The sequence below is a fragment of the Callithrix jacchus genome, chromosome 1 (genome assembly GCF_049354715.1).
Source record: "Callithrix jacchus isolate 240 chromosome 1, calJac240_pri, whole genome shotgun sequence".
Classification (NCBI taxonomy): domain Eukaryota; kingdom Metazoa; phylum Chordata; class Mammalia; order Primates; family Cebidae; genus Callithrix; species Callithrix jacchus.
The window spans coordinates 14,403,619-14,428,477 of NC_133502.1; the positions used below are offsets into that span (position 1 = coordinate 14,403,619).

The 24,859-nt window shown below is 43.2% G+C and overlaps 1 protein-coding gene across 1 annotated transcript in view; it reads right to left on the reverse strand.

Moving 5' to 3' along the window:
• Window positions 1-2,308: 2,308 nt before the first annotated feature.
• SLC15A1 (solute carrier family 15 member 1) overlaps window positions 2,309-24,859 on the reverse strand; it is a 63,226-nt gene continuing 40,675 nt past the window's right edge. The window contains exons 16-23 of the mRNA XM_008993436.4: window positions 24,007-24,126; window positions 21,995-22,141; window positions 20,246-20,295; window positions 6,922-7,029; window positions 6,701-6,809; window positions 6,021-6,164; window positions 4,342-4,449; window positions 2,309-3,088 (exon numbers count right to left, since the gene is read on the reverse strand). Coding sequence (XP_008991684.4) covers window positions 2,897-3,088; window positions 4,342-4,449; window positions 6,021-6,164; window positions 6,701-6,809; window positions 6,922-7,029; window positions 20,246-20,295; window positions 21,995-22,141; window positions 24,007-24,126 — 978 coding nt within the window. The 3' untranslated portion in view covers window positions 2,309-2,896. The remainder of the gene's footprint in view (window positions 3,089-4,341; window positions 4,450-6,020; window positions 6,165-6,700; window positions 6,810-6,921; window positions 7,030-20,245; window positions 20,296-21,994; window positions 22,142-24,006; window positions 24,127-24,859) is intronic.

A 24,859-nucleotide genomic window follows, 5' to 3' on the forward strand; every position in this document is an offset into this window, starting at 1 on the left:
CCTCTTGTGTGCCAGTCACCCTTAAACAAAGGCTTTTTTTTTTTTTGAGACAGAGTCTCACTCTGTCGCCCAGGTTGGAGTGCAATGGCATGATCTGGCTCACTGCAACCACCACCTCCTGGGTTCAAGCGATTCTCCTGCCTCAGCCTTCTGAGTAGCTGGGATTACAGGCATGCACCATCAGGCCCAGCTAATTTTTATATTTTCTGTAGAGATGGGGTTTCACCATGTTGACCAGGCTGGTGTCAAATTCCTGACCTCAAGTGCTCCACCTGCCTCAGCCTCCCAAAGTGCTGGAATTATAGGCATGAGCCCCTGGACCCGGCCAAACAAAGGATTTTTAAGGCCTCACATTGTCTGTCCGGTATTCCCTTTATTTCATAGAAGAGGAAATGAGATTAAAAAGATCAAAACTTGCCCAAAGTTACACAGCAACAATAAGAATTAGCACTAGGGCTGGATGTGGTGGCTCATGCCCATAATCCCAGCACTCTGGACGGTCTTGAGTCCAGGAGTTGGAGACCAGCCTGAGCAACACAGTGAGACCCTACCTCTCAAAAAAATTAAAAACAGCTGGGTGAGGTGGCACAAGCCTGTAGTCCCAGCTACTTGGGAGGTTGAGGCGGGAGGATCCCTTGAATCTAGAAGTTCAGGGTTCCAGTGAGTTATGATAATGCCTCTGCACTCGAGCCTGGATAACAGAGTGAGACCTTGTCTCTAAAAAACTCAAATTAAAAATTAAATGAAAAACAGAGGATTATTATGTTCTGGGGATTGATCAGTGAACAAGATATACACAAGAGCTTCTGGCCTAGGAAAAGCCAGATAGTCATGATCCACTGAGGTGGATGTTAAGGTGCATTCTGGGAGCTCAGAGCAGGACTACTACCTAGCGGGCGGGCAGGACAGGGAAACTCTCGGAGGACGTGGCTTGGAAAGGAAGAGACTTAGCCAGGTGGAGGGCTGGGGGTGGTGGGTAGAGAATAACTGTCTTGGGTCTTCTTTTTCTTGGCTTTTGTCTTGGGAATGAGAACGTGATGCATTGCAGGAAGGAGCAGCAGCTCAATGCTGCCAGGATCAGAGCACGTGGAGAGAAAGGCAGTGTGTCCAGAGGAAAAAAGAGCCTCATGGTCCCTAACTAAGGAATTAGGACTTGATCCCAAGGCTAGAAAAGGTGTTCAGTACGGTTTGGTAGTCACACTGTGTTTCTCAGTCTGGACTTTGAGTCTCCCTTCAATGCAGCCCCCACGGTGCCATTATAAGCTTGTATGTAAGCATTGCAGAGGCCAAAGGCCAGCTCTTCTTGCTAATCCAGGAACCAATTTGTCTTCAGAGTTGTGCACTAGTTTGTCTAAGAACTGTGACTTGTTTGTGTAGGAGTGCCAAGGTAGACTCATTCTGGACCTGATACCTAGGATGGCTAAATGACACACATCTATAGGATAAATGAAGCATAAGGGATTTACAATGTTTTAGAAGAAATTTTACACCAGCAGAGAATGTGAGTATTGAGAAAAACACTAGGAGATGGTACACAAATATGCACATAGAAGGGCCTAGTAGTGTAAGTCTCTCCTTCCTATCATCTATCTATCTATCTATCATCTATCTGTCTGCTAACTATTATCTACCTACCTGCCTACCTTTATGTTTTTCTATTATCTATCTTCTACCTATCTACTTTTTTCTGTTTATCTATCTACCTACCTACCTACCTTTATCTGGCTCTGTCTCTCTCTCTGTCTTCTATCTACCTACCTTTCTTTGTCTATCTACCTACCTACCTATCTATCTTTATCTATTTGTGTGTCTATCATCTACCCACCTACCTTTATCTATCATCCATCTATCCATCTTCTACCTACCTTTGTTTGTCTATCATCTACCTACCTACCTACATCTATTTGTCTGTCTATCTATCTATTATCTGTCATCTACCTACTTTTATCTGTCGGTCTATCTATCAGTCATCCCTGGGGAAATAAATCTATCTATCTATCTATCAATCAATCAATCATCCTTGGGGAAATAGGATCTATTTATCTATGTATGTATGTATGTATGTATGTATGTATGTATGTATCTATCTATCTATCTATCTCTCTATCATCCATCTACCTACCTACCTACTTTTATTTGTCTGTCAATCAATTAATCAATTATCCCTGGGGAAATAGGATCAATCAATCAATCGGTCATCCCTGGGGAAAACAGGACCAGGAAGAAATTTTAATGAGCAAGTACTGCTTTTATCATCAGAGAATATGTTAAAGATTTCTTTACCTACCCAAAGATACGTGAACACTTATGCTTAAGAACAGAAATTTATTTCACACCACTGAAACTTCAAGAAAATATTACTGGCCTTCACCTGAGTGGTCTTTTGAGTTACACATAATTTAAACAGAGGTGGGGACTAGAAAAACAAAACAACAAAAACCCAAAGGTACAGCTGTCAGTTAATAGCAGCTGGTCCTTACCACATGCCATTCGCAAGCCTGAACCTTCACTTTCGGCCTTGGTTCCTGCCTTCTTTAGAATAGTTTTCATCAGAACATGAACAATATGGAACAGGAAACTTTGTTACTCTTTCAAAATTAAGCTAGCCCAAAATAACATCATTTGTATGATAGGGAAGATGACATATGCAGTGTATGCGCTCAGTGTTATAAGACAGTGTGTGTATGTGTGGCTTAGATAAGCCTTCCAAACAGAGGCTTCTTCCAGAGTTGTAGATTCATTGCTGGCTGCTTGGAAAATAGCGTTCATGGTTTAGTTCCCAAATCTGAAGTCTTCCCTGCCAGGAAGACTTCCATCCAGTGGAATGTCCTGCCACCTGGAGACCGAGGTCAGGGCGTATGCGGGCCCGGTCCATCCTCCACCTGCTTCCTGACCTTTACATCTGTGTCTGTGAGTTGGCTTCTGACATGAAATATGGGTTACTCTTTTCCAGCCTCGTTTTCTTTTCGTCCTCATCAAATTGAGCTTCGATTTCTGCTGGATTGACGTAAGTGTAGAATCGAGCCATGATGGCAAAAATCACACAGACGACCAGAAGCAACGAGGCGAATAGAATGTACTCAGCCCACTTTGGAGAAATTAGAGTTGTAGCAGGAAAAAGAACAAAAAAAATACAGGTCATATTGATGAATATCTGGTGTGTACATTTTCTTGCTTATGTGCCTACGGAGAGTGTTTTGAAATTAAATCACGGAAAATTGGTAGGGAACCAACACACGTACAGTAAGGCCAGCTTTTCTTGAATGTCCAAGATAGATAGATGCTAATAGACAACATGTTTTCAACAGCACTGGGTACAGAAACAACAGACTGGGAGGATAACAGAACATTTCTGAAAAACCCAAGGGACTCTGGAAGGATGGAGATCCAGAGAACACTGAGCAGTACCCACTAGGGGAGATGAATGTGCTCAACTCCAGCAAGTTAAGAGCGCCATGTTCCCCCTTGGAAACACCTGCAGCTCATTAGCACATAGCATTAGCACATCCGCTGCTGGGACCTGGTGCAGGAAGTCATGAAATGAATGGGCTAACGTCTCCCTTATGAGGTCGACATGCCACAGTGCAGAAGGAAAGTGTGTAAGTATCAGTAAAGCCCTAGTTTAATTTCAGCTGGAAAAATTATAACCATCTCCAGGATGGGTTTAACTTCAGGTGAAAGTTAATGTATGAAAGTTTCAGGATGGCCGGGCGTGGTGGCTCAAGCCTGTACTCCAAGCACTTCGGGAGGCTGAGGCGGGTGGATCATGAGGTCAGGAGATCGAGACCATCCTGGCCATGGTGAAACCGCATCTCAACTAAAATACAAAAAAATAGCCAGGTGTGGTGGTATGTGCCTGTAGTCCCAGCTACTCAGGAGGCTGAGGCAGGGGAATCGCTTGAACCCGGGAAGTGGAGGTTGCAGTGAACCAAGATCGTGCCACTGCATTCCACCCTGGTGACAAAGTGAGACTCCATCTCAAAAAAAAAAAAAAAGTTTCAGGATAACATGTCTGCTTTGCAGCTACCAAGCCGCATTCACTGAAGCTAGGAGAGATGTTTCCCTTGACAGAAAACCACATAAGGGTGACTGCAAGTTAATCCATTCCAGCTGTTTTGGTTGTCAGTTTCCAGCTGCGTTAACACCAAGTGGAAATAAGAAGAATCCGCAGACACTTTGCCATGAGGTAATTTGCGAATAGCCCCGTCTGGCTGGTCTGGCAGCCGAGTCCAGCCATTAGCCCAGATGACCACACAGACTAGACAGATGGCTAGGGAGGGCCACCACGATGACCATGAATAGAAAGGCAGAGGTATGCCAATCTCCTCTCCCACCCCGTACCTGTTTGCTGAACTGGCCGGCCCCCGCCACGATGAGCACGATGATGTTGCCGACAGCCACCGTCAGGAGCCATCCCGCCTGAAGCACCGACTTCATGTTGGAAGGAGCCTGAGGAAGCAAAGCAAAGTGAGTCCCACTCTAGGTATCGCCCTCTGAGCAGGAGAGCACAACTCACCAATGAGCATTTCATTAAGAAGGTCCCCCTAACAATGCACTTGAAAAATCAGGTGGCCTCAATGCAAAAAGGATCATCACTTGGGTAACAAGACACCCAAACACTCACAGACAAGAATCCTTGTGTTTCACGCTCCACATCCTTGCAAAGCTGTCCTCTTAATTACATGGACACATCTGCAGATGAGCTGATCCTGTTTCTACAGGAGAGCTTCCAAGCAAAGCCACCCAGCCTGGCACAGTCCCCCTCAAACACAGGCTGCTCTCTGGGCTGCAAGCTTGCCCTTCTGCGGCTTTCCTGCTGCATCTCCAAAATCTCTCTTCAAACACCTGTCACCTGTATTACAGTTGTCTCCTTTATTAGATGGTGAGATTATCACAGAAAGGGATTTTCCGGCTCATCTTGGCCTCTTTACTATAAAAATGGATGGTACGAGGTACATATAGTTATATGCCTGTAACTATAGTTTTGACAACACAGTTAAAAAATTCAGCTCTAACTTGGGTAATAAAACCTGACTCATTAGTCTAACACACTTAAAAGCAATACTTTTTGACTTTTTTTTGAGACAGGGTCTTGCTCTGTTGCCCATGTTGGAGTGCAGTGGTGTGATCACAGCTCACTGCTGCCTCGGACTCCTGGGTTTAAGCAATCCTCTTGCCACAGCCTCCCAAGCAGCTGGGACCACAAGCATGCTTTACCATGCCCAGGTAATTTTTTTTTATTTTTAAAGCTAGACCTTATTTGGTATGTTTACTGGGAGCTATAGAGATCTCAACCAAACCTATCATGAGGACACAGACATGTAATTGAGCTGTTTTATGAATGGTTGGTTACATTTGGTTGTTTCAGAATGGAGAATCTCCTGATCTTCATAACCCTGGTAGCAGTCAGTAATAAATAAGGACACTAAATGTCTAGGGCCTGGCGAGGTGGCTCACACTAAATGTGAGGCTACAGACACAGAGGAACACATGCTCTTGCAAAGCTGAACAGAGTAATAATTCTTTTTTTTTTTTTTTTTGAGATAGAGTTTTGCTTTTGTTGCCCAGGCTAGAGTGCAATGGCGTGATCTCAGCTTCCTACAACCTCTGCCCCTCTGGGTTCAAGAGATTCTCCTGCCTTAGTCTCCCGAGCAGCTGGGATTACAGGCACCCACCTCCATGCCTGGCTAATTTTTTGCATTTGTAGTAGAGTTGAGGTTTCTCCATGTTGGCCTGGCTGGTCTCAAACTCCCGACCTCAGGTGATCTGACCGCCTTGGCCTCCCAAAGTGCTGGGATTACAGGCTTGAGCCACCTCGCCAGGCCCAGTAATAATTCTTATTCAGTAAAGACGACACTTGGTGATTTCAGAGACCTCACTCTATGGAAGATACCATAATGCTTTCTAGACTTTTTAAAAACTAAAAACAGACAGTTTTTCCAGATTTACATTAAGTCCTACCAGCATTTTCTGCAAGCAGGGGTATAGCAGATGGGTGGTAAATGCAACAAACAAGAAACCTGAGAATAGGAGAATTCCAGTCCCGTGACAGAGAAGACCACCTCGCCACAGGTGAGAAGAAAATACTGTGGGATTTGCAGAGCCATGTTAACCGTGTTGGCTGCAATATCTTCAAACGTCTTCACCTCGGGGCAGCCGTCATTCTGAGGCAGTAAGGCAAAAGCAGAAGGAGAAATGAAAGTCAAGATCGCTTCTAAAATAAACATTGTTCAAACAGGTAAACTGAGTTTGACCTTGTAGGGTTACATCATGTGATTTATCAAGTACATACACACTTTAAATGTAAGGCGACACTGCATTTTACACTTGTGATGGATTTGAAGATAAGTTTACTATGATTTTCCTTTTAGATAAAAGAGTAGGTTAGAAGTCATTTGAAAACACGGCCCTCTCTTTGAACCATGAGTTCCTTAAGTCCATGTTAACAGTCTACAAGGAAGCATCAGACATTGGTTAATATAAACTGTCATACAGGGGAAGTCAATCTGTTTAGATTTCTCCTATTGATTAAGTTAACAATAAGTTCAAGAATTAGCCATGTGAATTAATTCTAAGCCCATTTAAAATACGGATCCTAATATCACTCTAGTTAAGTCATCAGTGTGTCCTAAGTGTTTGGGAGCCTTCCTATCCATCAAGTTCGAGCAGACGTTCTGATACAGTGAAACGAGTTACTAACCTTCTTTTGGATTACGTAGGTATAAGCACTACCGAACTCAAGGTAGAGAGTATTGAAATTAGTCTGACACTGTGGTGGAATCTCTGTTGAGTCTATTGTGTAGCCTTTGCTATCAAAAGAGAGAAAATATTGGTTAACATTCTTGGCATTAAAAGTTTCCATCTATTTTTTAAAGAAAAATCCTTGAACTTTGGAGTGAAGCATTCAGTCTAGGTACTTACCTGCCAGAAGGAAAGAATTGATACGTGCTGGCATTGTAGCTGCTGATATTTGCAAAAACTTTCCCGCTCATGGTGATGGTGATGAGCTCATTATAAGTATTTACAAATCTGAAACAGAAAACCATCTGTCTTGTAACTGTACTACGGAATAATACATCCTAGGTCACAGTGCATGCACCTGAAGTTGAGCAATACTCCCTATTTTGAGGAAGTTTAAGATGTTTTCAGAAGATTTCTAGAGAATAAAGACAGAACGTGAACAACCTTAGGTTTATCCCTGCTCACCCACTCATGAGAACACACATAAAAGAATGTATTTAACAGTGTTTATATGTGCTAGGTACTACTCTAAGTACTTTGTAAATCTAACCTAGTTCAATATGTTAGGATATTAAGCAGAGACTGAAGTAGGTCCTGGCCTCTTCCCTTCAAGAAGATAGCCATGCCTTTGTGTTCCTCGCTTCAAAAACTTTATTTATTTATTTATTTTTGAGAGGGAGTCTTGCTCTGTCACCCAGGCTGGAGCACAGTGGTGGGATCTCAGCTCACTGTAACCTCTGACTCCTGGGTTCAAGCAATTCTCCTGCCTCAGCCTCCCGAGTAGTTGGGATTACAGGCATGTGCCACCATGCCCAGCTCATTTTTGTGTTTTTAGTAGAGACAAGGTTTCACCATGTTGGCCAGGCTGGTTTCGAACTCCTAACCTCAGGTGATCCACCTGCCTCAGCCTCTTAAAGTGCTGGGATTATAGTTATAAGCCACCGCGCCCAGCCAGAAACTTTAGAGCTTGAGTAGTTAAAGACCAAAACCAGATGCTGCCTAGTTCCTAAAAGACACCCCCTTTCTCTGGGGTTGAGGAGGAAAGCCCACCTACTTCCTACCTCTGGGAGCCTCAGGTAGGGAAGGACGCCTGGGATTAGAGAGAAAGAAAGGGGCCAACCCAGTAACAAGAGACATTGTTTCAGTCTTTTTTAGAGATGAGGTCTTGCTCTGTTGCCCAAGCTAGAGTGCAGTGATACAATGATAGTTCAATCCAGCCTCCAACTCTTGGCCTCAAGTGATCCTCCCACCTTAGCCTCCTGAGTAGCTGAGACTACAGATATGTGCCACCATGCCTGGCTGATTTTTATTTTTGTAGAGATGAGGGTCTTGCTGTGTTGTTCAGGCTAGTCTCAAACTCCTGGCCTCAAGGGAGCCTCCCTCCTCAGCCTCCCAAAGCACTGGGATTATGGGTATGAGTCACTACACTTGGCTTAGAGATAGCTTTAAGGAATCCCCTTCAGAGGGTGGAGGCCTGTGTGGTCCTGGAGTGACAGTGGTCGGCATCCTGCTGGAATACAGCTTTGAATGGAATACCCAACAAGACTGTCTTCCAGGCCCAAGGCTTCCTGTCTCTACAAAGCCCCACATGGCTATGCTTCATATGGAAGCATGTGAGTTGTTTGCTTTGGACCATACAGAGGGTGAACAGCACAGATGGCTGATGACAGACCCCTTCCATAGCTGTTCCAGGCTACAGACAACCCTGAAACTCTCATCCAACCCTAGTGACCAGGAGGGTGCTGCCCAAAACAAGACCAGTTGATTTTTTTCCTACCAAACATGTGAGTGAAGACCTGTGGCAGAATATCCAGTGCAGAGAACAGTAAGTCACACTAGTGTGCACCTCAGCAGCGTAAGGAACAATTTCACCTTTCCATCCCTGAAATAGGGGGCCAAGTTTCATCAGCTCTGTGGCAACAAATAATACTGGTCAAACTCTAGGTGCTGGGAGAAAATTTCCATGAATTAAACTCAGGTCCTGAAGTCCTGAGGCCTTCTACTTGGTGTCATTTGATAGGAGATTCATATAGAAAATGGAGCCTGAGACAGATCCACATGCGGCTTAGCTAGAGCTCACACTGCTCTAGGCTGTAAGAGCTGCTTTCATCAAAGATGAAGATCACATGAAGAGAGAGTGGGCAGACTGTGAGTCTAGGAAGCAGACCTCCGGGGCTGAGGCCTGGCTTTGTAAGTTGTCAGCCGCAGACTCGGAATGAAACCCATCCCTAAGGCTAGAGGATGACTAGCTGCCTGGCACATGTCGTAGGGCTGGTGCAACAAGAAATGAAAACATGGCTGGGCATGGTGGCTCACACCTGTAATCCCAGCACTATGGGAGGCCCAGGTGGCTGGATCACGAGGTCAGAAGTTCAAGACCAGCCTGGTCAACATAGTGAAACCCTGTCTGTACTAAAACTACAAAACATTAGCTGGGTGTGTGGTTGTGTGCACCTGTCATCCCAGCTACTCAGGAGTCTGAGGCAGAATTGCATGAGCCCGGCAGGCAGACGTTGCAGTGAGCTGAGATTGCATCATTGCACTTCAGCCCGAGTGACAGTGCAAGACTCAGTCTTGCAAAAAAAAAAAAAAAAAAAAGGAAAACACAGTCAGTAGTCACTCAATGATGGGGACCAGTTCTGTTGAGAAATGCATCAGGAGGCGACTCTGTGGTGATGGGAGCTTCATAGCGGACACTTAGACACACACGGACGGTGCAGCCTTTACACGCCGCGGCTGCATGGAACGCTGGAGGCAACCGTGACACAGCGGTAAGGATGTAAGCATCTGAACATGTCTCAACAATCCCATTCTCTCCTCCCCGGACCTCTGGTAGCCTCGAATCTGCTTTCTGTCTCTAGGGCTCTGCCTGCCGCTTCATTTCCATGGAGTCATTCAGTGCAGGTCTCTGTGACCAGCTTCTTTCTTAGCATACTGAGTTTCATATTTGTTCATATTGTGGCAGGTATCTGTGCTTCATTCCTTTTAATGACTAACATTCCATCGTACAGATAGACCACATTTTCTCAGGTGATGGGCACTGGATCTGTTTGCGTGTTTTGTCTATTGGGAATAATGTTGCAATGAACGTAAATGCACAAGTTTTTGTGTGGACATGTTCTCATCTCTTCTGAGTGACAACTCACATGTCACATTTGGTAGGCTTCCAAATTAACCACCTGGGGAAGGTCTCACAATGCATGGCTTATATCCTGTCCCTGAGTAAAGAGTCCTATCATGAGTCCCTCCAATCTTACCGTGTTGATGTGCTGATTAATACATAACTCACTAATACTGAAAGGAAGCTGATTTGCATATGAGTCATAGTGTTTTACTGATTGTCTTGTGCTAAACATTTAGCCTGTACACTGTCGTGTAGCCAGTGATCATAACTTCCGTATTATAACCTCCAATGAAGATGTAAAGCTCTAATTTGAGGAGTCGCCTTCTCTTCACATAATACCTTTTTTCCTCTCTTTTAAGATAGGGCCTCACTCTGTCACCCAGGCTGGAGTGCAGTGGTGCAATCATGGCTCACTGCAGCCTTAAACTCCTGGGCTCAAGCAATCCTCTCACCTCAGCCTCCTAAGTAGCTAGGACTGCAGGAGTGCCTGGCTCATTTTTTAATTCTTATTTTTGTAGAGAGGGAGTTTCATTTTATTGCCCAGGTTGTTCTCGAACTCCTGACCTCAAGTGATTCTCCTGCCTCTACCTCCCAAAGTGCTGGGATTACAGATGTGAGCCACTATACCCAGCCTTCCTAAACCTTCCTGTAAGAGCCTTCCAACTCGCAGTAGACTCTGGGACATGCCCTACTTTGCTGGTGTCTCTTTCCAGGTTGATCCTCACATTTGGCTTCCAATAAATCAAATTCTGCCTCAACAGTCTTAATTTTGGTCAACATGGTTATATACTTAGAAGTGAATCTGCTGAGTTATACAGTAAAACTCTATGTTTAGCATTTCAAAGAACTGTTTTTCAAGGTGGCTATACCATTTAAATTTCCACCAGCAGTGAATAAGAGTTCTAATTTTTCTTCTATTTTCAAGATAGAGTGTCACTTTGTTGCCCAGGCTGGAGTACAGTGGCACCATCATGGCTCACGGCAGCCTCAACCTCCCAGGACTCAGGTGATCCTCCCACCTCAGTTTCTCAAGTAGCTGGAACACACCGCCACGCCTGGATAATTTTTGTATTTTTTTGGTAGGGAGAGGGTTTTGCCATATTGCTCAGGCTGGTCTTGAACTCCTGGGTTCAAGCAATCAGCCGGCTTCAGCCTCCCAAAGTGCTGGGATTACAGGCGTGAGCCACGGTGCCCAGCCAAGGCTTCCAGTTTAACCGCATCCTTAGCAACACTTGTTATTGTCTATCTTTTTTTTTTTTAGATGGAGTTTCACTCTTGTTGCCCAGGCTGGAGTGCCACGGCATAGTCTCAGCTCACTGCAACCTCTGCCTTCCAGGTTCAAGTGATTCTCCTGCCTCAGACTCCCAAGTAGCTGGGATTACAGGCGCCTGCCACCATGCCCAGCTAATTTTTGTATTTTCAATAGAGATGGTGTATTTTAGTTTCACCATGTTGGCCAGGCTGGTCTCAAACTCCTGGCCTCAGGTGATCTGCCCAACTTGGCCTCCCAGTGCTGGGATCACAGGTGTGAGCCACCATGCCCGGCCCATTGTCTATCTTTTTGCTCAGAATCTAGAAGGTGTGCAGTGGTATCTCATCATGGTTTTAACTCACATTTCCCCAAACGCTAACAACTTTGAGCATGTTTTCATGTGCTTATTGGCCATTTGGATATCTTCTTTGAAGAAATATCTATTCAAATTCTGTGCCCATTTTAAAAATTGGGTTGTCTTTTTAGTACTGAGTTGTGAGAGTTCTTTGTATATTTTGTCCCTTATCAGATATATGATTTGTAAATATTTTCTTTCATTCTGTGGGTTGTTCTTTCAATTCTTGATGACATCATTTTCAGGACAAAAGATTTCAGTTTTTATAAAGCCCAAGTCATTTTTTCTTTTTGTCACCTGTGTTTTGGTCTTCTATAAATTTCAGTGTTTTGTTACGTGAAAGAAAGTAGAACTTCAGGACCCCAAAGTCACTATGTCAAAGAGAAAGCCAAGCTTTGGAACAGCCACACGATGCTGGCTTCCTTTTGTTCTCAGATGGCTGTAATTTTACAACCCTGTGTCACAGCCTCACGGTGAGCAGCTTCCCACAGTGACAGAAGACCACACATCTCCCCAGGGGGCCTCCCTCACAAACTGCTCACCCCCTAAACCTTTCAGGATTTAAGTCTTTGATCCATTGAGTTAATTTTTGTGGAGAGGATCAACTTCAGTCTTTTGCATGTGAATATCCAGTGGGTCCTAGCACCACTGGTTGAAAGCTTCACAATGTATAAATGAAGGTTTGTTTTTTAAAAAACCAAATTTTGGTCAATTACGTCCCACAGATATTCCCTTCTTGAAGTATCATTTTCAGGATGACAGTCATGAAAAACAAGGGTTAAAATGAACTGAACTTAAAGCCAGGCCTTTGCATAGCTGTTTTCAAATCTTATATTGAGATTTTTAGAAATGAACGAAGCATATTTCAACCACCTCATCCACACTAATGATTTCTGTACTACTAATGAATAAAAACATTTGTAAAATATTGATCAAAAAACTTCTCTCATCCTCTTTATGTTTATTTTCTGTATTATTTACGAAGCACATATTAATTTGGCAAAATTTACACATACCATTTGTAAAGGATACCATATTCATACACAATGGGTGCATGCTCTAAATATTTTTATTAAATACGACAAAAAGTTTAAAAAAAATCACTGCCCTAGAGAAAGTTCCTACATGTGGACAAAGAGACAGGTAAGAATGTGAATTTTGGCATTGTTTGGAAAAACCGTATCCCTAAATGTCTTTGAATAAAAGGAATGAATAATTGCAGTATATCCATGTAATGGAATACTACACAGTGGTTAAGCGACTGGATAAGGGATATGTAGATCAATATGGCTAAATGCTAAAGTAACATATTTGATAACATGATTGATGACACTGCAGAGTGACATCCACACAGGACAGTCACTTTTTTACTTAGTGTGAAAATGTGCCTAACAATGTGTTGTTTATGGACACATACATATGGAACAATGTAGAATGTTTCAAAAATGCATGAGAAAGATCACTATCAATTTCTCAACCAATTATTTTTATTTTTTAGATACAGGGTCTCACTATTTTGTCCAGACTGGCCTCAAACTCCTGAGCTCAAATAATGCTCCTGCCTCAGCCTTCTAAGTAGCTAGGACCACAAGCATGCACCGCTATGACTATGCCAGGTCCATTTTTTTTTTTTTGAGACAAAAGTCCCACTCTGTCGCCCAGGCTAGAGTACAATGGCATGATCTTGGCTCACTGCAACCCCTGTGACCCGGGTTCAAGCCATTCTCTTGCCTCAGCCTCCCAAGTAGCTAGGATTACAGGCACACACCACCATGCCCCAGCTAATTTTTTTGTATTTTTAGTAGAGATGGGGTTTCACCATGTTGGCCAGACTGGTCTCGAACTCCTGACCTCAGATGATCTGCCTGCCTCAGCCTTCCCAGATGCTGGGATTACAGGTGTGAGCCACCGTACCCTGCCCAGGCCCAAGTTTTGATGGAAGCATTGCCACTTTATTCAAAAGGTTCTATTTAAGGTAATCACTTAAGTCTTGCAAACTTACTGATACCATGTGGTCAAAGGATTCCATTTTGCTTAAAATAGTATATACTCTTCCTTTAATTCTTGTATTGCTCAGAAGCCTGACTTCCTGAAATTCTCCATTGTTCTATTTCTCAGTTATTTTCTGACACCAATTTTCTAGAACTTCTCCTTTTTTTAATGTGTTGTCTCTAGGGCATCACTGAAATAATAAAACCTTTGATCTGTTAAAGATTTGATGTTACCAATTAAATTGAAAGGAAAAAAGCTTCCAGTTTATCTTTTGCCACACAGTTGGGGGTAAAGCAGTCAAGTGCTGCTAATCTCATGGGTCTGTCTTCTTTTCTAAGATCTCTTTGAAGACAATTTTTTAAAAATAAAGCTTTGGGGCTGGGCATGGTGGCTCATGCCTGTAATCCCAGCAGTTGGGGAGGCTGAGATGGGAGGATGAAGGAGATCATGAGGTCAGGAGTTAGAGATCAGTCTGGCCAACATGGCGAAACCCCATCTCTACTAAAAATATGAAAATTAGTCTCTACTAAAAATAGGTGTGGCATGTGCCTATAATCACAGCTGCTTGGGAGGTGGAGGCAGGAGAATTACTTGAACCCAGAGAGCAGAGGCTGCAGTGAGCTGAGATTGTGCCACTGCACTCCAGCCTGGGCCACAGAGCAAGATTCCCTCTCAACACAAAACAAAACAACAGCGCTTTAACAGTACTAAAACAGGAAAGGATTGCCCAGTCTAAATTGCTCAAATTAGGAAACATTCCTGAAGAAATGAAAGCAATGGAAACCACATTCTGAGGCAAAGGGAAACTGCAGAGGTGCTTCCAGCTCAGAATCAGATAGAAAGAGCAGGACAGGACAGGAGACCCCCGTCAGGGTTTCCTTCCAGATCAGCCATGGCAGCGATGTAGGAGCATGTGTCAGGGACATGAACGATCCCAAAAATGGGGGAGAAGGGGCAAGGAGCTCAATAGCTTCACTCTCAAATGCACAGCCTGGAACACTAACCTCTGGTACCTCAGGGTGGGACTGTATTTGGAGAGGTTTTTAAAGAGTTTACCTCTTTAAAGGTAATTAGGGTGGGTCTTAATCCAACATGACAAGTGTTCTCATATGAAGAAACGATTAAGACACAGCCACACACAGAGAAAGGGCCATATGAGGACCTGAAAGGAAGGGGGTCTTTACAAGCCAAGGAGAGAGGCCGCAGAAGACCCCAGCCCTGCTGGCATCCTGATCTTACACTTCCAGCCTCTGGAGCTGTGAGGAAATCTTTTTCTTTCTTTTCCTTTTTTTTTGAGATGGAGTCTTGCTCTGTTGCCCAGGCTGGAGTGCAGTGCCATAATCTCAGCTCACTGCAACCTCTTCCTGCTGGGTTCAAACAATTCTTCTGCCTCAGCCTCCCCAGTAGCTGGGATTACAGGCACCCACCACCATGCCTGGCTAATTTCTGTATTTTTAGTAGAGATGGAGTTTCACCATGTTGGCCAGGCTGGTCTTGAACTCCTGACCTAGTGATCTGCCAGCCTTGCCCTCCCAAAGTACTGGGATTACAGGTATGAGCCACTGTGCCCAGTCTGAGAAAATAAATTTCTATGTACATAAGCTGCCCAACCTGTGCTATTTGGTCCTGACAGCCCTAGGAAGCTCATGCAGAAGGAAACAAAGGAAAGGAATGAAAGAACAACAAAAAAAGAAAAAATGGAAAGAACCTCACGCTGGCAAGATGAATACAATTACAGCCATGTTTATTTACAAGGCAGGGAAATTTGGGGACACCAAAGAGAAGATCCTGAAAGCTTCATTAGGAGAATGGAAATCAACCACAAAGACTGGCAGATGCTTTTTTTTTTCTTTTTAAAAAAATCTTTAAGTCAAGCGTCCAAAGTTATGGAAGAAAATGGTGTCCAGCCAATGAACCAAGTGTGAGAACAGAAAAAGGCATTTTCAGGTAAGCAACGACTTGCAATTTACCTCATATCTTCTCTTGACAATATGTTTGGCCATACACTGCCACAAAACTAGAAAGAAGGCTGAGAAAGATGACACAGAATCCAAGAGAGAAAGGCATTATCCTGGCACACAGTGCAAAATTCTACCAGGACAGTGGGGTAGCACGATGACAGCACCAGCGCTCCTGTGAGCTTTCGAAGAATGTGCTGAAGAGCTGGTTTTTCGGGAGGAAAAGTGGATTCCTGGGATGACAGGATAATTAGGAAGCTGGTAACCTTGGAGACTGGGTAAAGGCTTATGTTTTTGTTAATAAGAGGCTAACTGGGTTGCAGGGAAAAAAAAAAAATAGAAGCTGTGCAAGAAAGCCTGGGTCAAATTAAAGCAATCAAGACAGTTTCCGCTGAACAATTCACCAGTGTCATAGGAGATTCCAGTGCATCTTGAGATTCAAGACATTTTCAGTTGGGGGATACATTTTCAAGGATATAAAGTAACATTTTCTCTTGCAGACTGATCACAATTTTATTACATTGTAAATAATATTTCTAGGGTCATATTGTAAATTCTATTTATTGATCTATTATTTAGACTCAGCCTAGCACAGGGAAAACACGGAAACATAAATCTAATAAATATTAACAATAAGAAGCAAACAGGAGGTGAGATGAAAAGTGAAAGTCCATATCACCACCATTATATTAGTAAGTTTTCCTTTTTTTTTTTTTTCTGAGACAGGGTCTTGCTCTGCTGCCCAGGCTGGAGTGCAGTGGCAAAGTCTCAGCTCACTGCAGCCTCCACCTCCCGGGTTCAAGCAATTCTCCTGCCTCAGCTTCCCTAGTAGCTGGGATTACAGGCATGTACATCATACCTAATTTTTGTATTTTTAATAGAAACAAGGTTTCACCATGTTGACCAGGCTGATCTTGAACTCCTGACCTCAGATGATCCACCCGCCTTAGCCTCCCAAAGTGTTGAGATTACAGCCATGAGCCACCATGCCCAGCCTATGTTAGTAAGTTAATAGACATTGTCCCCAAATACACTTGGGTCTCTATTATTTTGTGTTTGAGTGCTAACTAGTAAAAGCTAAAATCAGAAATTATCAAAGTTGTGGCTACAGGGGATTGGAGACTGGGGCTGAAAATTGAAGTGAATAGGAGACCTACTCTCATTCCCCTCAATTTATTCTTATTAAAGATGTATTCATAGTAAATTGGCTTTTGGGGGTGTGCAGTGCTATACAAATTTTAACATTATCTTGATTCATAAATACTGTTACAATCAGAATATGTGGACCCCAAAATTGTGCTACCCCATTGTCAAACCTTTCCTCCACTCCTCACCCACGACAACCAGTAATATATTCTGTGTCCCTGGAGTTTTTGGCTTTCTGAGAACGTCATGTAAATGGAATTATACATTATTGTGTCAATGTCACTTTTTTTGGGCAGTGGGACTGGGGAAGAAGACAATTTCCACTTTTAAACACAGAGCGACTACAGAAGGAACCAGTGAGCTGCCCTCCCTTCCCCTTCTCTACCTCTCCAATCACAGGTGTGAGAAAAGGAACTCCAGCCCAGGGAAGGACCAGCCCCTCCCCACACCCTCAATGTTTAATAAATAAAAGTGTGTAACTTTTTGAGGCTGGCTTCTTTCAAAGCACAATTCCTTTGAAATGCATTCACATGGCTTTGAGTATCAGGTTTGTTCCCTTTTTGCTGAGTGGTGGATGTTTATGCATCCCTCACTGAAGGGCATTTAGGTGATTTCCAATCTTTGGTGATTGTAAATAGAGCTTGTATAAACATTCATATGTGGATTTTTATGTGAACACAGGTTTCCAGTTCTCTAGGGTAAATATCTAGGAGTGGGATGGCTGGGTCACATGGTGAATGAATGTGTGTTTACCTTTATAAGAAACTGCCAAACTGTTTTTCAGAGGGGCGGCACCATCTTGTCCTCCCACCAGCAATGCAAGGGAGTTCCAGGTGCCCTGCCTCCTTGCCAACACTTGGTATTGTCAAGGTAAAAACAATTATTACCACCACCTGACAGGTGTGTTATGATAACTCATTGTGGTCTTAATTTATAGTTCCCTTAAGAGCAACGCTATCGTTCATGTGCTTATTTGTCATGTGTGTATATCTCCTCTGGTGACATGTCCAAATCTTTTGCTTTTTTAATTGGGTTATTTAAATTTAAAGTACACAAATTTGAGGTGAAAGAAGCCAGCCTGAAAACATTGCACACTGTCTAATTCTATTTACATTGAGTTTTAAGAGTACTTTACATATTCTGAATACAAGTTCTTTGTCAGATATATGATTTCTAAATATTTCCTCCCAGTTTGTAGTGAATCTTTTCATTCTCTTCAGAGTGACAGTGGCTGGGTGCATGTATTCACATTTGTATTTAAATCTTAGTGTAGGCCCAGCGCAGTGGCTTATGTCTGTAAACCCAGCATTTTGGGAGGCAGGGTTGGGAGGATTGCTTGAGCTCAGGAATTTGAGACCAGCATGGGCAACATAGTGAGACCCTATCTCCACCAAAAGTGAAAATTAGCTGGGCGTGGTGGTATGCACCTGTAGTCCCATATACTTGGAAAGATGAGGCAGAAGGGTCACTTGATCCCAGGAAGATGAGGCTGCAGTGAGCTGTGACTGCACCACTGCACTCCAGCCTCAGCAGCAGAGCAAGACCCTGCCTCCAAAAAAAAAAAAAAAAAAATGACATTGACAGAACAAACGTTTATAGTTTTGGTGAATTCTATCAGGTTTTACTTCTATAGATTGTGTTTTTGGGGTCATATCCAAGAACCCAAGGTCATAAGAGTTTATGTTTCGTATATACTTTATAGTTTTATATTTTACTTGTAGATCTATGATGTATTTTGACTTAATTTTCATATAAGATGTGTAAGAATTAAACATAATTTTTATATATGAATTGCGCATAAGATCTGAGGTTTAGGTCAAGTTCATTTGTTACATATGAATGTTCACATGTTTCAACAGCGACTGTTGAAAAGACTTCCCTTAATCCATTGAACTGTCTTTGCACCTTTGACAAAAATCGGTTGATGGGGTCTATTTCTGGATTGTTCATTCATCTATGGGTCTACTTCTTTGCCAATACCACTTGTCTCTGTTTTTTCTGTTTTTTTTTTTTTTTTTTGAAATGGAGTCTCACTTTACGGCCAGGTTGGAGTGCAGTGGCGTGATCCCGGCTCATTGCAACCTCCTCCTAGGTTCAAATAATTCTCCTGTCTCAGCCACCCAAGCAGCTGGGACTGAAACTGCACACCACCTTGCCCGGCTAAGTTTTGTAGTTTTAGTAGAGATGGGGGTTTCACCATAGTTGGCCAGGATGGTCTTGATCTCTCGACCTCGTGAACTGTCTGCTTTAGCCTCCCACAGTGTTGGGATTACAGGTGTGAGCCACTGCACTGGCCTACGTTTTCTTCATGACTCTAACTTTATAGTAAGTTTTAAAACTAGTGACTCACTGAATTCTTTTTCAAAGTTATTTGAGCTATTCTTAGTTCCTTTGCATTTTCATATAAATTTTAGAAGCAGCTTGTTTATACCCATGATTTTGATAGGAATGGCAATAATAAACCTACAGGTCGACTTGGGGAGGACTGACATCTTTGCTATATTAAATCTTCTGATCAATGAACACAGCTGTCTCTCCATTTATTTAGCTTTTCATAAGCAATTTTGTAGTTTTCACTAATTGAATCCTGCATGTTTTGTTAGATTTATACCTAAGTATTTCATATTTTGCAGGGGGGAAGGGAGATAGGAGACTGTATACGTGAAATGATTGTAAAATTTCAGATTCCAACTCTTCATTGCTAGTACATTGAATTGTGACGGATTTCTGTTTTGCGTTTACCCTTGTATCCTGTGGCTTTTCTAAATTAACTTATTGATTCTATGAGCTGCTTTTGGTAGAGTCCTGGGGACTTTCTATACAGACAATTGTCATCTACGAGTAGAAATTTCTCTCTCTCTCTTTCTCTTTCTTTCTTTTCTTTTCTTTCTTGAGACAAGGTCTCATTCTGTCATCCAGGCTGAAGTACAGTGATGGGATCACAGCTCACTGCAGCCTCAACCTCCCCAGGCTCAGGTGATCCTCCCACCTTAGCCTCCCAAGTGGCTGGGATTACAGGCACACACCACCATATTCAGCTAATTTTTGTATTTTTAGTAGAGACAGGATCTCACCATTTTATTGAGGCTTATCTCAAACTCCTGGGCTCAAGAGATCTACTGCCTCAACCTCCCAAAGTGCTGGGATTACAGGTGTGAGCCACCACACCCAGCCAATTGGAAACATTTTCATTTCTTCCTTTCCAATCTAGATGCTTTTACTGTTTTTTCTTGTATCTTTGCTCTTGCAACCAGAGGATGTTTAACAGGAGTGGGGAGAGTGGAAAAATCTTACCTTGTTCCTGATCTCAGTGGAGAGCTTTTACACTTTCACCATGAAGTATAATGTTAGCTCGAGTTTTTGTAGATGTCCTTTTTCAGGGTAAGGAGTTCCCTTCCATTCCCAGTTTGCTGAGAGTTTTTGTCATGAATCGATGCTGAATTTTAACAAGTGCTTTTTCTTTGTCAATTGATAAGATGATGTAGCTTTTCCTCTTTAATTTATTAAGATAATGGGTTATACAGATTGATCTTTTTAGAATATTGAGCCAGCTTTACATTCTGGGGACAAACCCGATAATCTCAGTTTATAAACTTGTTACATTTGGACTCTACTATGGGTATGTGCTACTTCCATAAGAGGCTGATAAAACTTAAATTTTAAAGAAATATACATACCTGATTCCATTTTCCCCCTTTTCTGGCTTCTGGTTAAGGTCATCCTTTACCTGAGAGAGAAAACAGTAACATAAAAAATTTTTCAAAATCATATTCATGAGAATGAGTTCAGAGGAATATGTCAGTCTTTGAGAAGGTGGTATGGACACTTATCCTAGGAACTAAGGACATGATTACATCAGAAGGGCTCTGGAGGCTGGGCATGGTAGCTCATGCCTATAATCCCAGCACTTTGGGAGGCTCAGGGAGGAGGATCACTTGAGCTTAGGAGTTTTGAGACCAGCCTGGGAGACATAGTGAGACCTCGTCTCTATTAGAAATTAGCCATGTGTGGTGGTGCACACTTGTAGTTCTAGCTATTCAGGAAGCTGAGGTGGGAGGGAGAATCATTTGTTGGAAATGATTCTCGAGCCTGGGAGGTCGAGGCAGCAGTAAGCTGGGATCATGCCACTGCACTCCAGATGGGGCAATAGGGGGAGATCGTGCCTCAAAAAAAAAAAAAAAAAAAAAAAAAAAAAAAAGAAGAAGAAGAAAGAAAGAAAAGAGAAGAAATGAAAGAAAGAAAAGAAGGCTTCTGGGCTAGGCATGGTGGTTTGTGCCTGAAATCCTGGTATGTTGGGAGAATCTCTTGGGTCTAAGAGTTTGAGACTAGCCTAGGCAGCATAGTGAGATCCTGCTGAAGTGATAGAAAGAAAGAAGAGAAGAAAGAGAAATAAAAGGAAGGAAGGAGAGAAGCGTAGAGAAGAAAAAGAAAAGAAGAAAGAAGAAGGCGGCTCCATTTCTTCAGCCCCGATTTTCTTTAAAGCTAACAGGAGCCTCTACAATTTGTGATCACTGGTTGCCAGTGCTTCCACAGAACACGCTCTCTTCAAAGCTTCAAACAAGCCACTCAGCAGCTCCCTCATTAAGCAACTGACCAACAGCCTCAGGTCCATATTGCAGTTCTGTGGAAGCTCACTTAGGTGGACTTCACAGAATGTCCACAACTCCTTCATTTAGCTCAGCTATACCTTCAGAGCTGCTGCTGCTTTTTGAGACAGAGTCTTGCTCTGTCACCCAAACTGGAGCACAGTGGCACAAACATGGCTCACCGTAACCTCCACCTCCTGGGCTCAGGCAGTCCTTCCGCCCCAGTCTCCCAAGTAGCTGGGACTACAGGCATGCACCACCACACTCTGCTAATTTTTAAAATTTTTGTAGAGACAGGGGTCTCACGATGTTGTCCAGGCTAGAATTCATAGCTTTTTATGTGCAAATGGCATATCTAGATCTCTATACTTTCTCCTCAAATATTTTCGAATAGTATTTTATTGCTTTTACATGGTAGACTTATTATATTTTTTCAGAGACTACTCTAAATTTCTATTTAGTGCACATTTTAAAATTCAGTGCAATTAAATATATATTTAAAACTATCTGAAAAAGGTCCCTGAGAATTCACATATGTACTCTGTGTGACTTCTGCACACACACGCACACACATCCATGCACAGACCCCATGCAATGTTCAGAAGTTGTCTTTTAAAAAATTTCAGTTAATATTAACTTTTCCTATCCACCAGACATACTTTTATTGGAAGCCTGACTGGTGTTCTTGAAGAAGTTCTTGTGTTCCCGAAGAAGGAAGAAATTGAGGATGATCTAATATAATAAATACTATATGGGAGTAGAACAAAGTCACACCATAAAAAGCTGGGCCTCCAACATCACAAACAGCAAAGAGTCAGCTGTAGCCGTTCACACACTTACCACCTGGTAGTGACTGGGGGCCCACACTAGAAGCGTGTGGCGCTGGCCCTGCTCAAAGCTGTCAGTGACGGCAGTGACTGGTGATCCAGGGGAAGAAATGTTTATGCTTGTCAGTTTGTTTACATCAAAAGTCATAAATCCATTTGTCTAGAGAAGGAGAGAAAGAGGCATAGTTAATACCCGAGTCCTGGCACTGTGCAACTCGACACGGGAACAGCAGTTGTCTGACATTCCACATTTCCACGCTCATGCGCACAGATATCTACAAATGCCTGTGGGGAGGTGGCATCTGTTTGCCCGTTTCCCACCCACCCTTACAGACTCCGTCATGAAGTTTTTAGTGCCACCACAGGAACGATACTTTTCACCAAGCATCTTACTTTTGCTTTTATAAAAATGAATACTATAGTAACGATTTCTACGGGTAGGCGAAGAGTAGCAACAGGGCAAAAGCAGCAGGCCGGTGAAAATCAGTACTGAAGGGCTCCAAGCATTAGGAACTGACTTTTTTATTTTTCCTTTAAGGTTATTAGTTTGTCAAGGTCTAAGGTGATCAACCATGGCTAAACAGGAATGAGACTGGCTAAATCAAAATCTCTGGGGCTAGGGCTAGGCACAGTGGCTCACACCTTTAATCCCAGCACTTTGGGACGCTGAGGTAGGCGGATCTCTTGAGGCCAGGAGTTTGAGACCAGCCTGGCCAACATGGTGAAATCCGTCTCTACTAAAAGTACAAAAATTAGCTGGGCATGGTGGCACATGCCTGTGGTCCCAGCTATGTGGGAGGCTGAGGCAAGAGAATCGCTTGAATTCAGGAGGTGGAGGTTGCAGTGAGCTGAGATTGCACCACAGCACTCCAGCCTGGTGACAGAGCGAGACTCCATCTAAAAAAAAAAAAAACAAAACAACAAACAAAAAAAATTAGTTGGGTGTGGTGGCTCATGCCTGTAATCCCAGCTACTTAGGTGGCTAAGGCATGAGAATCACTTGAACCCAGGAGGCAGAGGTTGCAGTGAGCCAAGATAGTGCCACTGCACCTCAGCCTGGGTGACAGAGTGAGGCTCTGTATCAAAATAAATAAATAATCTCTTGGAGTGGGACCCAAATATTAAAATTTTCAAAGTTCTCCAGGTGATTCCAATATGAACTCGAGGTTGAGAACCACGAATCCAGAACAAGGTGACCTAGAGCAGAGTTTTCCGTCCTTGGCACCATTACCACGTGGGTCAGGTGACCTTTGTTATGGAGGGCTGTATGTTAGCATCCCCGACTTCTACATGAGATGCCAGCAGCATACTCCCAGTTGCTGCAACAAAAAGTATCTCCAGAGATTGCCAAATGTCCCCTGCCATCAAAATCGCCCCCAGTTTCCATCCTTGATCTGGTGGTTCCAGGCTCCAGCAGCAGCAGCATTCCTGAGAGCTAATTAAATGCAGCATTTCAGGCCTGCTGATTAAGAATCTGCATTTTGGCTGGGTGTGGTGACTCACGTCTTTAATACCAACATTTTGGGGGGACTGCCTGAGGTCAGGAGTTCAAGACCAGACTGGCCAATGTGGTGAAACCCTGTCTCTTCTAAAAATACAAAAATTAGCTGGGCATGGTGGTGCACACCTGTAATCCCAGCTACTTGAGGGGTTGAAGCAGAAGAATAGCTTGAACCTGGGAGGCAGAAGTTACAGTGAGCCGAGATCATGCCACTACTCTCCAGCCTGGGTGACAGAGCAAGACTCTGTCTCAAAAAAAAAAAAAAAAAAAAAAAAAGGGAAAGAAAGAAAAAGAGAGAAAAGAAAAAAGGTAGAATCTGCATTTTAACCAGCTCCCTGGGTGATCTGCTACCCAGCACAGGTGGAGCACACTGGTTTAGAGCATGGCCAACATGAGATCAAGAGCCTTAGTTCACTTCTGGACTGGCCCTGGGATTTATACACAGACCATGAACAACAGCTTCTCTAAATCCTATTATAACTGGGGTCAAGATGAAAACGAAGGCAGCATTTCCTTCTACTTACTTGAGACATTGGGTCAAGTGGCACTATCTCTCCAGGAAGAGATATACGCATGTTGTTGTTTCCTATATTCAAAACTTTAATTTGGACTTCGTTTCCATTGGGGAAGACTGGAAGAGTTTTCTGAGTAAAATAAAATAAAATTGGCAGTGAGGTCTTCAACACAACATGGAAAATAATCTTAACCCTGACATGGGAGCTTTCCCCAGCTGTGTAAAGCTCTGCTGGCTGAGACACACCAGGCATCCCCGACTAAGCTGCCCATCACAGACCTCATGACACCCACAGAAATGACTTTTGTACAGAATATTGCAGTGATATGGTTTGGCTGTGTCCCCACCCAAATCTCATCTTGAATTGTAGCTCCCATAATTCTCAGGTGTTGCAGGAGGGAATCAGTGGGAGATAACTGAAACACGGGGCGGTTCCCCCCATACTGTTCTCGTGGTAGTGAATAAGTCTCACAAGATCTGACAGCTTTATAAGGCGAAATCCCTTTTGCTGGCTCTCATTTTGTTTTTGCCTGCTGCCATGCAAGACGTGCCTTTCACCTTCTGCCATGATTCCGAGGCTTCCCCAACCATGTGGAACTGTGAGTCCATTAAACCTCTTTTTCTTCATAAATTACCCAGTCTTGGGCATGTCTTTATCAGCAGTGTGAGAATGGACTAACACAGGAAGGAATCAGAAGATGCTGCTCTGTCTTCTCTAGCCACCTCCAGGCCAAGGGATGCCAGGATACGAAGCTGAATATCTGAGGCCCCGAGTCACCATAATCTAAACAAATATCCCTTTTGTCACAACATCTGAGATCTACCATACTCTGACTCCAGTGTCCTCCTGTCAGTCTGGAAAC